We start from the raw sequence: 17,970 nt of genomic DNA, 5'->3' as shown, positions 1-17,970 counted from the left end.
TAATATGTATGAACATGCCCAATTTTATGCTAAATCGCCTTTAAGGAGCCAATATCGTGTATTAAACGATTTTTACGGATTTGCGTGATTCAACCTTTTAAAATCACAATAAATTACATAAAATCATATTTATGCATAAGTTAATTACCCTAACCAACTTAGGACTCAAAATTAGTCTCCACTAACATATTGACAATAATTAACTTTTATTTCTTAAAATTGTTCATTAATGGACTCAAAATTACAATAAAATGCCATAAACTCCAAATAAATAACAAAAAATTTCAAATAAATTTGAAATTTGAAATTTAAACTCATGAACATTCTGGAAAAATACCATGACACTCATAATGTTCAAAAACCTAGGTTAAAATTTCGAAATATTATCCGAAAAACTATGTTGCGGTTTATCGGATTTATCAATTATAATCATAAAAACATGAGAAAAATTATATTTATCAACTTTTCAATTTTAGATCTGAAATAGGTAATAAAATCCAACATGTGAGGTTTTTCCTTAGTCATGAAGTATGTTTTAGCAATTATTCACTAATTAAGTTACTATTTATGTTATTTTTCATCAAAAAAACATAAATCATGTATAAAGACTTCATTATACACAATTATTTGACACACATCTTGTAAAATTGCATGTGACAACATACTTAATTTCTATGACCAGATTCGAAATTTATCTCATATTAACCCATTTTTCATTTAAATTCGATTTTTATCATGAAAAATCCATACTTCGAGCATAAAAACTCCAAAAATTATGAAAATTTAAAGGTCATCTAAAAATAATATATTTGAAAACATATCCAAAAACCACTGGAAAATTCGAAGTTTAGCTATTTTTCGTCAAAAAATGACATTTTTATCATAAAAATCATATTTTAATGCCATTATTATATAAAATGAACAATAAAATCCATAAATTAAACCAAACTATCCTAAAATATTTTAGGACCAGAAACTTTAACATGCATAATAAATTTCGTGATATATCATAATAAACACAAATTTATAAGTTTTATATGTTAATCGTATAACTCGGAAAAATAATAACCGATTTGCACGCAAACAACCTAATGCTCATGATACCGCTTTTTGGAAATCTATATCTCATTATACAACATATTCATATATTTTACAAATTAATTTAGTCATAAAATTAATTTAGATCTTATGCATGCAAACTAAATAAGAAGGGATAAGAAAATCGTTTTCTCACCATATAAATTTCGGTCATCATATGGGCACCAACAAGATCTCTTTCTTGTTAGTTCTTGAGCTTTCCAATAATGGATGAACATTCATGACTTCAAAATAGAAGTCCTCCAATTAGTAGCACCCAAGACTATCCCAAAATCCACAAAATAACATGTACGAGATATTTCTAATGTGGTTTACCTTAAAATTGATTACTAATACTCATATACTACTACTAGTATTATTAGTTATTGATTTAAACAAATTAGATCCATAAAACTTGATTTTATGATGAACAAGAGAGAGAAGTTTATGTTTTGTTTAAACATAAGAGAATGAATGAAAAATTAAGAGAAAACTCTCAATTAAGCATGCATAAAACCGGTGGGGGTAGGGAGCTTTTAGGCTCTCTCTCTTTTTCCCTTTTTTTTTGTTTTTTTTTGTCTTCACAAGACCAATTGTGTAAGGCTTTGTCCATAGTCATGTCACTATCAAGCATTTTAGACAAATGAATAAGACAAATGGAAAAGGACAAAACTTCTAACAATGCCCTCAAATTTCGGTTTATATGTAGTAATATGGAGTCCATTTTATTTTTGTCAATTGCACAATTGTATGTCATGTGACATGTGACATGTCTTATGTCATGTTTTAATTTAAAATGCATATTTAACAAATTAAATATCATTTACAAATTAAATAAATCATATTTAACAAATTGACTAGTAATTCAAAATTACTTTCACATAAAATGGTCATTTATATACTAGTTAGTATAATTCACAATATCTTGTAATTATGGCTAACTTATCATTCTCATCTCGCATGTTTCGCAAACACCAATTAATTTTAGTAATATAACTTCTTAAATTACTAAATAAAATCTTATTTAATCACATTATAATAAGATGTCATTTTCCTCTCTTATGACAATAATTTGTTCAATTTTAAGGAATTAATTAATCTTTATCGACATACAATTAATTAACCTTTTCAGTTAAGGGAATCGTCCTTTAGGTGTGACCTCAAGGGATCAACTGATCACCACCGTCGCACGACAGTAATGTCAAACTCTAGCTAGCCAATCATTACCGATATGTGTGAACCAGTTGACTATATATGTAATGTATCATCCCTTTCGTATTCTTGTAATGAGATTTAAATATGTGATCAATATGATCGACAATTGTGATCGCATTATTGTCGGAGGACATATATTCCAACAACACTTTGCCGGGCAGTGACATTTATAGAGTCCCTTATATCTATTACAGACGCCTAGTCGTGGCAGGGACTTCTATGATATTCATATGAGTCGATTCTTTAAACTGGAGACTATTATCTGAGCAAGTGCAGTTTCCGAGTGATTTTGGTTTTTGTCCTAGGTCGTGTCGTGAAAGGAGGCAAAAGGACATCAACTGGGTCATGGTGATCTGTATTATGCAAAAGGATAGATAGGGCAGGCAGGAATTGTCCACCCACGTTGGGTTTAAACATCTCTAGGCCACTCGAGGAGTTGTGACTGAGAAATGCGTGGCCACGCTCGGAAGTAATCTATGGTATATTTTTCCGGTCTTGCAGTCACACTCCCGATCGAGAAAACCACTCACGATATGTTCATGTGCAAGTGCGACCTGAAAGACACCTTGCATTGAGTGAGAGATTGTTATTAAAACGGACAAGAGAATCGGTAACACACCCTTGTAGAGTACAAGCAGGATAATGTTGGGATAAGGAGTTATCCACAATTGTGTGTTATAATCATCGCACAACTTGTCTCGGACAAGTGGGAGATTGTTGCAGTATTTGTCCTCCACAATAGTGCATGATAATATTATTAAATCGCATTAAGGAGTACGCATGGGATATTCATTGGCAATACTAGTTAGCTGATCAACGTATATCGGTAACGGTTGGCCAACTAGGGTTTGACGTTACTGTCGTGAGACGAAGGTGTTCAGCTGACCCCTTTCAGTCACACCTAAACGAACGAGCCCCAACACGAAAACTAATTAATTGTATGAGATACAGTTTAATTAGTCCATTGATAAATTGACTAAGAGTTAGTTGATTAATTAATTTAGAGAGATATCGAGTTGTGAGCTCGAGGCACGGAAATTATCATTTAATTATGCGATAATTAAATAATAAATTATTTGAGACTTGAATTAATGATTAAGTAGTTAATTGTTACATTAGTACTAATTGTCTAATGTGATTAGTATTGGTACATAAAATATATGTGTAGCTGTACATGTATATTTACGGAGTGTTTTAGACGATATTAATCGGGAAGCATTTAAACATAAAATAATATTTTAATAAAATTACACGTATTTGTGCGACAAATATAAGAACCAAAATGGACCCGTAAATAGGTCATTTTGGACCGTGTAAGTGCATGTGGTAGTGTGTGTGTGTGTGTGTTGCTTTAAACACTATCATTTCTCTTACACATTTGGCTTCCCCATATTGGTGGAATACAATAAGATAGAAAAATACTTCACTTTCTCCTCTACCAACCGTCTTCCCTTCTTGATGACAACACTTGTGTTGTTCATTTTTCCACTCTAGTCTTGCATGTGGAAAAATCATCATTGTTCTTCTCTCTAAAAATCAAAAGAAAAATTATTAAGTGTTAATAATTCAAAACAAAATTACTAAGAGTGTTAGTAATAGACTTGTACATATTTTCAAGGGTCATCTTACATAATATCTAGTTAATATTAGTAAGATTTTGGGGTTAGTTCTTGGGTGCTTAAGAGAGGAGGTGTTCTACCTTGGACCCTTGAAGATGGAGGATCTTGGCATTTATTTTAAGCTCAAGAACAACCAAGATGGTGATCTTGATTGTGCCCAAGTACTACCATTTCTCAATGTAAGGAAAATTATTTTCCTTATCTTTTATATTAATATGCTTTAATATTGCATGCATGTTACATAGATCACATAAACACAGAGTCTCTAAATAGGATCTATGATCTTTCAATGGGAGTGTCTTTTAAAAGAGTGAGGAGAAGCTGTGGGTTTTCCTAAGGTTCGTGGCTGCCCAATGTCGAGAGGTAGCTCGTCAACAGAGCATCCAAGAGGAGCTTAAAGTGGTTCAGGCTCATTTGGAACAACTTTCTCAAAAGAAAGCGAGAGTAGGAGAGCCTATTTTTTTTAAAATTCTGCCTTCCCACCTTCCCAATGTGAGCCTATTATCTCTCCTTTTGCTATTTTGCCTTCCCATTGTGAGTCTATTGCCCCTAATGATTTTGAATTATTGGATGACGATTGTCCGACTTTCTATTTTGAAATTCCCCCTAGTGTCATTTTAATTGACCATTTAGAGACTCATGTTGATGACATTGACCTTGTAGTAGATGAGACACTTGCTATGGACGATGTTGTTGAGCTTCCTTGTGATTATGATGAGTTTGAGCCTTCAAATGAGGTTTTGTCCGAGTCCTTGGACTCCTTTGAAAATCCTTTCACGGAGGATTTTGTTGATCCATTTGAGGTTGATGGAGGACTAAGCAATTCTAATTTAGAGGTTAAATGAGATGAACCTCCACTTTTTGATGAGTCCCGTCTCCTTGATTCTTCATGCCACCTATTAGAGACCGTTGAGAATGATAATTTGTGCACTAACGGTTTATTTCATGGTCTTAAGCTTGTAGCTCTATTTCCTGCGGACGAGTGGAGTAGTTCGGTGCTCCTTTTTGAAGTCCCCCATACGCCCAATGATAAGATTTATCAATCTTTGCCGTTGATCTTTCATGCTTATATCTTATCATTCACTTACATATGCTTTTGTGTTGCTCATGCACAGGTACATGATAGACTTCTATGGGCTTTGACATGTTTTTTAAACACAAAGGATGGATCATTTTCATGGAGAACAAGAGTCTATCAAGACTTTAAAATTGTTCTTCTCGGGAGGCAACCCGTGTTTAATTATTTTTTTGAGACAATTTACAGTTTTTGGACAATTGCAATTTCAATTTGGTATTAGTTGTAATAGTTAAGACAATAAGCCAATTAGCTTGGTTTAGTATGTAGTAGCTTGTCTTTCGCAGGTACTTTGTTACTTGGATTGGACTTTGCCCCCGTTTTCAAGCTAGCTTGGAGGAGCTTCTACGCGGTTGTAAACTTTCTTTCCCTTCTTTACTTCCACATGTGTCATCCCGATCTCCCCTTGTTGGTTTTATTTGTCCTTCTATGTGGTTTTTTGCGCTTAAACCCGTTTTACACATTGAGGACAATGTGTTGTTCTATCTTGGGGGAGGGATTTAGTGGTCTTGCTTATTGCTTTCATATATTTGAAAAATCCAAAAAATTTGAAAAAATTTAAAAATTTCATAAAAAGTTTCATTGGTGTCCACCAATATGTCTTATGCATAATGTCATTCCTCTTTGCATTTCTCTTATGCTAGCTTTTTAAGTTAATGATTCGCGCTTTATTGACGGGTTTTGCATGCTTGGGGATGTCTTGACATAGTGGGTGAGGAATGGAATATGGACAAATTAGACTTGATCTTGACTCGGTAAGCTACATATATGGTAAGGTAGAGCCTCCAATGGCCGGTGCGTCTATACTCGGTCTCATATAGGTGTGTGTAGTTTCTCCTCTTAGTGTGCGTTATATCAAAATGCACAAGTATGACATTTGTTCCCTATTCCTAGACATGTTATGCTAGTTTGCAGATGAAGCGTTGTTGTGTTTTCTCACATGCATCACCCATTTTTGAGCTTTTTTCTCACTATATGCTACCCCATATTTGTTTCTAGCTACATTCCAAATTTCCTACCTTGTTGAACTAGTAATCATCTTGTGAGTTTAAGGTGCTCTTGTCATGGGATGTGTCTTATTGTTGATGTTGACAAAGTGAAGTTGACGGGATTAGTGATTCCCGTTGTGGTTTTTGAAGGGAAAAAAAGTGAAAAAAATGAATGAGTTGCAAAATGAAGAATGAGTTGAAATGAAAAAAAAAAAAGATTTGAAAAAATGATGAAAAAGAGAAAAAAAAGAGATGAGATTTGTGCTTCCATGTTTTATGAAGAATTGAGTTGAGAAGTTCATTTCTATGCCGAAAAGTGTTAATTTGAGCCATATGCTGCTTTAGTTCAATGTGTTGTTTCTATGAAGTCAATATTGGGTTATTTGAGCACTCTTTGCTCGTTTGAATGGTTGTTAGCTCAACCTTAGCTCCACATATCCAAACTCGTTTGTCCACCTTCTACCCATTACCCCTAGCCTCTTTTATCTCTTCTCTTGGCTTCTATTTGTGCATTCTTGTTTAACATTGTCATGTGGGATTTGGAATGTCTACCATACTAGATTGCGTGCGCATTCTCTTGAGTCGTAGATAGGAGAGTGTCATTCACACGTATATTGCCTTGTTCATATTATGTGTGTTGAGTGTTTTCCCGTGAGTAGTCCGATGTCATATAAGATCATGCAAGAGTCGAAATATCCGTGTGAAGTCCTTTGTGCTACGCTGTCGTGTAAATATCATCCATGTTTTGCGTTTACCTATTTAAAACTACTTGACGGGATTTGCATTTGGATGGGATGATTGTTGCTCGTACCCTTGTCCTTCTCACGTTGCGTGCTTTCTTGAGGACAAGCAAGGGTTTAGCTTAGGAGAGTTTGATACACTCATTTTATATATACTTTTATCCCCATATTTAGCTCGGTTTTATAGTATTTATCCGCTCTTAGGAGCGATTTATTGAGTTAATATCGCCTTGGATAGTATTTCTTGTGTTTATGTCATTTGTAGGATTTGAAGCGGGTTTTCCGTCAATTTCCTACAATATGGAGAATCCCGAGTAAGGTGGAGCTAATTACGAGTAATGAAGCTAAAATTGACGTGCCATGTTAATTTATAAGTCCCGAGGTAAGGGGAATGCATTTCATGTTTAATATGAGCTCGTAAGTACAAGCTAAAGACGGGTTTATTTGCTTATATGAATACCGTTTCCATGCTATATTATGACGGGGATTTTTGGTCTCAAATTAAGACGGGTTTTTCATGCTAGCTAAGGATGAGATACATGCTCAAGTAAGGGCAGTGTACTAGCTTAAGTGTGAACAAGTTGTGACGAGTTTTCACGTTAAAATAATGTTGGAAAGTATCCCAAAGATCCTAGCCTTGGCCTGCCCATACCAAAGACGGATTCAAGCCATATACATACTGAAGTTGCGACTGTCCTAAGCTAGTGTCTTTCTCATTTAAAGATGGTTGTACAAGCTGAAATTACGACGGAAAATAGCTCAAACCAGGCCTAGCTACTGACCACCACAGCCTGGTTAGCATAGTAGTTGAGGGGTGGCCAGTGCTGGCCGTCGCAGATGGTGCACGTGGTGGTTAGCCTGGTTGTTGGCAGGTGTTGCGTGAAGAATAGAAGCGAGAAATAAGTGCAGTAGCTGAAACCCCAGGTCCCTCATCCTTGCCCATCGGGGTTGCTGACCATGACAGCCAAAGGACGAAATTAAGATAAAATGAATAGCCACGACCCTGATCGGGGTGAGGCAACCTTTATCGGGGTGGCAGTGCTGAGTATGCGTGATTGTTCAGCTCATTCGTATGTTTGCTATATAAATGCAGCTTTCTCTCCCGTGTTAGATATATTCGATTCCGGCCGTATTTTCTAGGGTTTAGGTTAGAATAAAACAAAAATACTACATTTTAATAAATTGTACGCACTTTATTTCAATTATTTACATTTCGATTCGGGTTTTCGTTCTCGCATCGTTCTTCCTTTAACGAATTCCATTTGGGGAATTTCTCTATTTCTCCCTTTATTCTATTATTTCAATTACTTGTTATTTTCTTATTAATATGCTAATGTTTACATTTCTAATTGTCATTAGTTTACATATGAATATGTTTGAGTAGTTTAATTTATCTATGGTGAAGGGATGTAGCATTTATAATTAGTAATTTGTATTATTTGAATCGGGTTTGTATCATCATTGGTATTGTCTATATTCTTTGCTTGATTTAATTTATAAACTATATATTGTGGCCACAATCATTTGTTTATACTCGTTAATTTCCGACTTAAAATTGAGAGATGGGAAGGGAATTAAACAACGCAAGAATATTAAAGCGACCTAGTAAGGGTTAGAGCCTCTCGAACCCGTTTTATTGTCGGCAATAAACCGAGAGGCATGTGCCATTGACTTAGACAATTACCGATTTCACTATAACCGTATTCGACAATATTCCTATGCTAATTTACATGTGAAACCCCATCCCCTAGATTTTCCTTCTTATTCTTATTTGTCATTTTTTCTATCCCTTTAATTTATAAACCAAATCTCAAATCAATCGTATCGACCAAGATAAAATTCGACCCATGAGTCCATGAAAACTAATTAACAACTCCCGTCTCCCCGAGATCGGCCTAGGGTAAAAACATTATCTTTGGGTAGGGTATGCGACAACCCTATCACCGAGCCCGAGCTCGAGCTAAAAATTGCGAGCCGAGCCCGAGCCCACCTGAGCTCGAGCTCAGATTGGCTCGTTTACAGTCCTAGTGGCTGCTAGCCCTCTTCCATAGTTACCTCCTCTAGCAGAATATGATCTCATCAGGTTGTAGTGAGGCCTTTTGCTAGTTGCACCACCCTCACTTACCGTTTGAGCCGTTCTCTTTTCCCCTTTTTCTTTTTTCTCCTTCTTTAACATATCAGATATCCTCTTAGCGTGACTAACTCTCTGGTAATATTCCTCCACAGTGGTTGACTCTCCAGCTATGAGCCTCTTCTTAATCTCTGTCGATATCCCTCTCTCAAGTCTCACAGCCAAAATCTTAGGTCCCATGTTCAGGTCACTCACGTACTCATATAGTTCCATAAAACGATTATGGTACTCCTCATCTGTCATCTTCTCAGTCATCTTAAAAGAATCAAACTCCGCCCTCATTCTGCTACGAATTTGTTTCTCAGCAGCATCTTAAAATTCAGGCAAGGAATATAAGCCTCTCCTATCTTCTTATAAATGTCTTGGATCGTTTCCTTATTCTGGCTCCACCATAACCCTACCTTTCCCTTCAGATAAAAGCTCGCCTGATCCAATTGCAGATCAGCTGGGTAATTTAACAACTCAATCAGGTTGTCAAATTCTCAACACCAATCCCCTCTCCCAACAGTGATGGCTCACCCAACCCATCATAGTTAGTAGGCATATGACGAGCTATTAGTGAGCTTATCTTTGATGCATCCACTTTTGTGGCCTTCTTAGAATTTTTTTGTGCTTCAGTCAAAGCTTCGTTCATCTGTATCAATATCTCTATTTCCTCGACACTCATGTTGGCAGCAACAGATGAACTGGATACTTTCTTTGGAGGCATTCTTTATTTCTATTAAAATTAACAGACATAAGCATTTCGCTTATTAGACTATCCGATTTACATAATGAAAACTTGCACATTCTTCTCATCTCATGTATATTTATGCATCCATACGAGTAAAACATTTAGGCATCCATCATATCGCTTCACATGTAAAGCTAATACCGTATATAAGCACGAAAAACAACCCAAATATACCTCTGGTCCATCGACCACCCCTTGTCGTGTGCATTACCAATCGACACATCATCTATAACATAAAATTTAAGTTCTTTGTCGATCGACACAATCCCCTGGTCGATCGACTCCATGTATAAAAGCCTCTCCTCACCGTTTAACAGGTCGCAAGTCATCAAGCAATGTTATATATCTACATTCTTTCCCTCATATGCAACCATCATAAGCCAAATTTCTTACCACGCAAAATTCTTATACACGGTTTCTTTGACCACATCAATTCTTACAAAAAAAAAAAATTAATCAAGCAATCCTTCATTATATCTCATCCACCTTCTTTCGCAATAATATAACTCTTTCCTCATCAAAAGTAATGACAACTTATACTTTCATGCTCATATATTACATACTTCACATATCATAGCACATTTTGCATCCACGCTATCTACCCACGCTCTTAACTCTCAGCGCGGTGTCCGCTTCAAAGCTAATAGGGTCGTAACTCGTATTAAGGACGTCTCCCTAACTGAGCTAGAAAGGGGTTTCTATTAGTTTCTACCCGGGTTCATTTTATTAGACACATCCTAGATTTATTAAGTTCATTTGTTTCAGGCCTAAGGACCGTCATGCTCTAATACCACTTTGTAACACCCCCGTTTAGGAAGGAGCCTTAACAAGGCATTCTCGACTAAATGGACGTGTTACCATCTCGGTAAACCGAGGTAGTGAATAACAAATTAGAACAATCAAAAGGGTACTTCTAATAAAGTTTACATTGTTATAAAAAGATCAGCCAAAATGGCTTTACAACTTCCAACCAAATATAAAATAACTGAAATAACATAATGTATGACAAAGTTTAACTAGTGACAATCTGACATCGACTAAAGAATGGTGATAGCTGGACTCGTATCATCTCGTCATCACCCGTCAATTCCCAGCACATCATAGCTCACAACAATGTCAACTAATTTGTACCTGTTTTATTAACTGCTCCCAGTTCAAGCGGAAATCATTAAATGGATCAACTTAGGCCACCCCAGAAATAGGTGACAATTTGACACAAGATACAAACACGTTAACTACTGGTTGTGTAAGGATAAAACAAAAACATTAAATAACAAGGTGCATAACAGTATCATGGTAATATATATACAATATTGGGTCATAAAATCACAAGGTGTACGGTCCCTGTCAGCATAGGTCAACCGTCCATTGCAATGCTCAATATGGCACAATCCCTGGTCACCGTGCTCATATTCACGTGGTACAACTCCCTTGTCACCGTACCAAGTCATCACCACGCATCACATCGCCATGGTACAACTCCCTGCTCACCATGCTTCATAACACCACACACTAGCACATCTCCCTAGTCACCATGGCTCAGATGTAACAATACGATATACTCATACAGTAAAATATAAGCAAAAGCGTAACAATTAACCTTCAAATAATAAAAGAAAACATGGACATCCATGATGTCGATCGACTATCTCTTAATGTCGATCGACCTTACCTCTCCTGTCAAACGACCACCTGCTAGCAGTCGATCGACCATACTACGAATGTCATTTGACATTCTCCACAATGCTCAGTATCACGCCTCATTCATAGACATTACGACGCTCAAATCAATAACATGACTTATACAATATCAAGGACGAGTACGGTATCCTTACCTTAATAGCAAGACTACGCGATAAAGAGATAATGAATCGACTAGAAGCGCTCTTCTACGAATCCACCACCTAAATTATACAATTGACAAAAACATATAATCAACAACTAGACGGTATAACAACAATAACACCACCCATCCTCCTACGGTCAATTCTACGGCCCAACCATGGCCTGGCCATGGTGTCAACACATTTTGGTCACGGTCTTTGTAGTGTCCAACACGGCATAATTCAATTGATTATACAAAAATACACTTAAACCTCAATTTGATCCATTTATAGGGTATAACAATAGGATTAGGGCACAATTATATCTAATTGCAATATTCGATTTCAAAACTATAAATCAAGATCGACGATCGACGATTACGGTACTTACGATAATTAGAAAATGAATTGTTAAACGTAATATGAATGGTGCCTTTTTCTCTTCCCCTTCTTCTCGGCTAGGGTGATGGTTTGAGTGTGATTGTGATTTAAAAGGGACAAAAAAGTATAGGTGTGTCATGGTTTGTGTTTATATAGGAATAGGTGTAATTAGGTTTCACCATTATATACAACCGTCAAGTTGGTTAATCGACACCACACATCTGGTCGATCGACACAGCTCGTTTCCTCCCTCAAACCGTGTACTGTGTCGTGCAAGAAGGCCCTTGTCGATCGACAATTCCCCAGTCGATCGACACACCCACTCCCATCGATAAATATTTAGTACAAATTGTTAGACAAGGCCACTAGACACCCAACTAGCTCATTAGAAAATATCCCAAGACATATACACACTAATCGCATCGTATGCACTTTTTAATTACGCCTTTATACATATAAAAATATCGGATATTACATTGGGTATTAATTAATCAATCAAATATTATTTGTTTGTTAAATATGAAATTAGGGTTTGTGGTGGCTACCTAACTAATTGATGCTCTATTCTTGCACCTAATTAGGATGATAGTGATTCGTGGTACGTGGCTACCTAGCTAATCACTCAAAATAGTATAATTATTAGTATTAATATTATTATTAGTAATGTATAATAATAATAATAATAATAATAATAATAATAATAATAATAATAATAATAATAATAATAATAATAATAATAATAATAATAATAATAATAATAATAATAATAATAATAATAATAATAATAATAATAATAGTAGTAATAATAGTAATAATAATAGTACTAATAAATGGTAGCAGTAGTAGTAGCAGTAATAGTTGGAATCCGCAGTCCAACGGTCAGGCAGAATCTAGCAACAAGGTAGTCATGAACAACCTGAAAAGAAGGCTGGAGGAAATAGGAGCCAACTGGGCAGATGAACTCCCCTTCGTGTTATGGTCTGATAGAACTACCCCCAAAGTGGCAACAGGTCAAACACCATTCAGTCTGGTATATGGGGCCGAGGCAGTTCTTCCCTCTGAGGTGCAAGTACCGACACATCGATATGCCAATGCCACCGAAGAGAGGAACCAGGTAGAAATGACCAGCAACCTGGATACCATTGATGAGCCAAGGACCAGCGCCCAAATTAGGATGGCAGCCTACAAGCAGACAGCAGCCAGGAGTTACAACAAAAACATAAGGCTGAAAACGCTGCAGGTAGGGGATCTGGTACACAAGAAGGTATTCCCAAACACCAATAATTAGAGTGCAGGTAAATTCGCCTATAACTGGGAAGGCCCCTACCGCATAGAAGGCATTGTGGGTAATGGGGCATACAAGTTGGAGACTATGGATGGGGAAGCTGTCCCTAGATCTTGGAACATCATTCACCTTAAAAAGTATTATGTCTGAGGTTCCAGGTGCAGGACCCAGAAGTTCCACCTCCAACAGGTACATCCCAGGATCGTTGAATCCTCGCATTCAGTACTCAAGAAACCTTAGAACATGAACTAACTTTCTAAAAGTGTCTTTGATTAACCAACTATCGCTTGAAGGGGAACGACCCCAAAACCCACTTGTTGGAGCCACAGCTCACTCTCTCATGAGGTACATACGCAAAGAACTAATCATTTTGTTTCGTACCGCCTGACTGTACCACATGCATTTGTCTAACAGTAACATCTCTTTTGACAGCAAGAACAACTAAGTCACCAGGCAAGGTCTTTCGTTCAGTACGCACGTGCTAAGTCTCCTGAATTCAGCAGGTACTACTAAGGAAATGACAACTTACAACGTATCTTTCAAATCCTCTGAGTCAAAACCCTTTTTCTTATTTTCCCTTGGTGTCAATGTCACAGATGTCACAAGGAGAAAGATGTGGAAGCAGCGTACTTAGTATTTCAAACGGCCAAAATAAAACTCTATTTCTTTTAAGTTGTTGTAAAACTCTGAAGGAACACACTTTGTGCTCCCCAAACTATTTTGGATTTATGAAATTGCTTCCATTTTTAGGTTTATCATTGTTTCTGGATTGAATGTGGATATGGTAAGTTTAATATTAATGCAATGTCCTAGTAGGCTAACTGATGAACAGGAATTAGCAAATTATTCCTCCTGCGGAAAATACCCAATGTGCGCGTGGTCGAAATAGAGGGATTCAAGCATCCTGATGGACAGAAAGCTCCCTCAACCACCATAGACATCTCAACAAGTACGAAGCCGGCACACAAACAGAAAGAACAAAAGAATTGCTAGCAAAACAACAGAAGGAACAAAACGAAAATTCATAAACACCCCTCAGCAGGGGGAACTTGAAAAGCAAAGTATTTTTGCCCCTCCTACGAGGTAAAAACAAAAGTACCAAAAGGTGCCCAAAAATACCAGGCATGAAAGAGTTGGATTACAATGGGCCACCACACAGGGCGCCCAACAAATCATCAAGAAAAAAAATTAAAATTTAAATACTTAAACTAGGCAGCAACAGCAGAATCTGGGGCGGCATCAGCAGGAACATCTACAGGGATGTTGGGCTCCACAGTAGCCTCTCCTCCAGATGGACCTTCCTCTCCCTGGGCGACGAGGTCTTCCTCCCTGACCTTTTCGACTGACGCGAGAGCTGGTTGTTCAGTCCTAGCACTGGTCTCTCCATCATCACCACCCAGTAGTTCAATGATGAGGCTGAAGTCCGGCTTGGTTGGATATGCAGCATTGAACAGTCGTTCCTCCTCAGCAAGGTCCCAGTTGGAGTGTTCACCCGCCTCAAACTCCTTGATGCATTTGATCTTTGTTTCCCAGGCGGAAACCAATGTAGAGTCCAAGAGCAGGTGCTTCAGCAACTCCACCTCCTTGTGAGCCTCTTCCATACGCCCTTCTACCACCCTCCTCTCAGCATCCAGCTGCTTCTGGGCAGCTGCCTTCTCCTCAGCCAGCTTCTTCTAGGCAGCCACCTTGTCCCTCCTAGCCAGCGCCAAATCTGCCTCCACCTTCCCCAGGTTGACGTTGAGGTTGTTCACCTCCCCCATCAATCTGGCAACCTCCCTGCGCAGGAACAAGCCGTCCTGCAAAACCTGCAAGAGGAACTATCAGCAGCACGAACAAAATAGACCAGTGAAACATAAAAGAAATTAAAAAAGGTACCTACAGGGCTCGTCTAGGAGCTTCATCTAGTACAGCTGGAAGAGAGGTATTTCCCAGAGAATGGACAGCAGCAGGGAGCGGGAATGATTCCATGTGAGGCTAGAGAGGCACCCCACTGGAGCCATACCGCTTGGGAAGGCGAATTACAGTGGAAGTATTGGGCAGGGGTTGCCAAGGAGCCACTGCAGCTAGAGAAGCAACCTCAACAGGGACAGGCATGCCCAACCGGGATTATGGGCATCCGACGCCTCCCCAGGCTGAGGAATGTGAATCTCGACCTCCTGCCCAAGTCCAAACCTCTCTCTCACCTCCTCGAGAGGAGTGTCAGCAAATCTGGAATCGCACAGAATAGTGATATGCGAGGATCACAGAGGATTGTAAGGGAGAGAGAGCAGCAGTAGATGGACCCCCATGGGGAGAAGGAGGATGAACGATACGGCGGATAGACTTTTTGACCATGATTACGATGTTTAAAGGCGAAAAAATTAAGAGAGAGAATAGAAAGTGAGGAGTTTTACCTGATGGATAGGAAGATTTTATAAGAAGGGAGGGAGAGTAAAGGGTTTTAGGGAAAGAGGTTAATAAAGACGGGAATAAGGGAAGTAGGAGGGGGAGGGGTGTATTTATAACTATAGGGAGTTAAGGGAGGGAGTTAAAAGAAGGGAGTTAAGGGAGGGAGTTAGGTTGGGGGGGAGGGGGGAAATCGAGGGAAAGGAGACTTGGGGAGGTGGGGAGTTATTGAGGGGAAGTAACTGATTAGACCTCTAACGGTCAGTCTCAGTGGATAAGAATGCAAGTGGGCTAATGTCACGCTATGACATCACCACTACATGCAGCATCTAGGAGGGAAGCAACTCCCAAATTCCATCGAGCAAGAACAGAACCTGGCAGTTGCTTGGGGGTAATTTTATGGGTAAAAATACCTTCTCGTTTTCATCATGACGTGGCAACTCGCAATTGGATAAAATAAAGGCACACGGATCAACAAGGCAGCAGGCTACAAGACGCAAGGAAAAACAAGGGGGGATGAACCTGGACATTCAAGTGAAACAAAGGCCACGTTTGAATTAAATAACAAACATCCAGTAGGAACGTTGAAATGGTCAGCAGGAACATTGCGGTGATCAGCAAGAGCTTTGACAAAGTCTGTAACCACTTCCTATTTCGTAGGGAGTGGAGCATATGGTTGAGCATATGTAGGGAGCACGTGCAACCACTCCAAGAAAGGCTATAAAAGAGAAACAAACATCAGATTCAAGGCATCCCTCATTTACTCCACTCAAAGAAATATCATTCAGCACCTGCAAACAATTAATAATTAATACACTTAGAAACATATACACCATTCGTGTCATTTGTACTTAGTCATTTGGAGATTACTGATGTTCCTCCTGATTGTTCCAGCTAGGTTTACCCTCGAATACTATTAATACTGGTGGATCATTGGTGGAATACCATTCCCCCCACGGTTTTTCCCACATTTTGGGTTTCCGGCGTAACCATTTTGCTTGTGTCATTTGTTTTTCTTTAGTCGGCAAAATCTTACCAAAACAACATTACCCCAGTACCAAGAGTGGTTAGAATTGTAATACCCATCCTTTTAAGGACCCATTGACTGACCTTAGAGACGTCTTATAGCCTTTGGGAATTTGTACAAGTGGTGTTTCGTGTTGTGATAGGCCTTGGGATGAGTGGTGCTCGATCTAGTTGATGCAACTCGATCAAGTAGCTTGGGTACTCGGTCAAGTAGGGGCCGCTTGATCGAGTGAGTTGGTTACTCGATCGAGTAGTGTCTTTTCAGCGAGGGTTTATAATCGTGTTTTGATAGAATCGCAAATAATTTTTGCCTTTTTCCTTCAAACCTAGATGTCGCCTTTCTTCATTTCCTTCACCATAATTCCTCCTATGAGAGCCTTTGAGGATGCTTGTGCCTTGGAGATAGGATGCTTGGGTTGGGTAGCGGTCTTGACGCCGATATGCGATGCGTAGGTATGTCATCATCATCAACTTTATCATTGTTGTTCCTTGTAGGGTTGTGGTGATAGTATAGGCTTGTGTACAGTTTGTATAGGTGTTTTTCTTGCTTGGTCGATGTCATATGATTAAACAAGGAATCGTTGCGGTTGGCTAACGGTAGGTTTGCCTATTTAGTTTCTATTGGCTGTTTAGTGTGTCGATTATTTTGTTGATTGTAGTGTTATTGTGGTTGATTTATTATGGTAATCGGTTGGTGTTGTGTTGTTTTGTTTGTTGTTGTTGTGGTGTAGCTGATTGTGAATGATTGTCTATGGTTCTCGAGGTGCGTCCTCGGCTGAGTGGAGTCACTTGCGGGAGTGGCTTCACGCCCTAGTTTCGCCCTACGTGGAACCCGCCACGAGAAGGGATGTGTACATTAATGGGACAGGGTTATCGCTCAGTATGATGAGCGGGGCTTAGGTGGGAACGGCTGCGGTCCTTCACTGGCAGGGCTGGTCCAGTGGACAGTCGGTGACGTTGATTGATAGGAGATGTGGTGTGTGTGTGTTTTGTGTACTTGTGTAGTGTCTGTGGTTGTGATGTGTTGCCTCATTTGCTGACCTTGTATGGTTTGTCTTTGTTTGTTCCGTTGTGTCTGCCGTGGTCCATTATGGTGAGCAGTCGATCTTTCAAGTGAGGTCTTGGATGATAGCTGGAGTCGTGGCAGGGATGGGTCTTTCGCGAGTTAGGTCAGAAATAGTTCACATAAGGATGTTGAGTTGTATCTTTTGTTTAGTAGTTTGGTTAGATGACTTTTAATGATTGTAAATGTTCTTTTATTGACTTTTGATTATTACTTTCCTCGGGTAACCGAGATGGTAACGCCCTTATATACTAGGGAAGGTCTTGTTAAGGCTCCTTGGTATATGGGGGTGTTACAAAGTGGTATCAGAGCGACGATTTTGGAACCTGTAACAAATGAGCCTAATGAACGTAGTGAGCCATATAAAATGAACCTGGTGTATGTGTATTGGGAGCTCCAGCTGATGCTAGATTTTGGGTGAATAGGCG

The 17,970-nt window shown here is 38.7% G+C and overlaps 1 protein-coding gene across 1 annotated transcript; it reads left to right on the top strand.

Annotated features, from left to right (window-relative positions):
• Positions 1–12,690: 12,690 nt before the first annotated feature.
• On the top strand, positions 12,691–13,277 carry LOC141628778 (uncharacterized). The gene is made up of 2 exons (XM_074441872.1): positions 12,691–13,047; positions 13,227–13,277. Exons 1-2 carry the CDS (start codon positions 12,691–12,693, stop codon positions 13,275–13,277), a joined length of 408 nt encoding a protein of 135 aa, XP_074297973.1.
• Positions 13,278–17,970: the final 4,693 nt, after the last annotated feature.

The sequence above is a fragment of the Silene latifolia genome, chromosome Y (genome assembly GCF_048544455.1).
Source record: "Silene latifolia isolate original U9 population chromosome Y, ASM4854445v1, whole genome shotgun sequence".
Taxonomy (NCBI): domain Eukaryota; kingdom Viridiplantae; phylum Streptophyta; class Magnoliopsida; order Caryophyllales; family Caryophyllaceae; genus Silene; species Silene latifolia.
Note: the sequence above shows the minus strand (reverse complement) of the source record. Positions and strands in the feature narration are given on the sequence as shown.

Bases quoted from the DNA above. Each gene is read 5' to 3' on its own strand.
- LOC141628778 (XM_074441872.1), top strand. From the start codon at position 12,691: ATGAACAACCTGAAAAGAAGGCTGGAGGAAATAGGAGCCAACTGGGCA. The intron at 13,048-13,226 runs GTATTCCCAAAC...CTGAGGTTCCAG, and splicing joins GGGATCTGGTACACAAGAAG to GTGCAGGACCCAGAAGTTCC.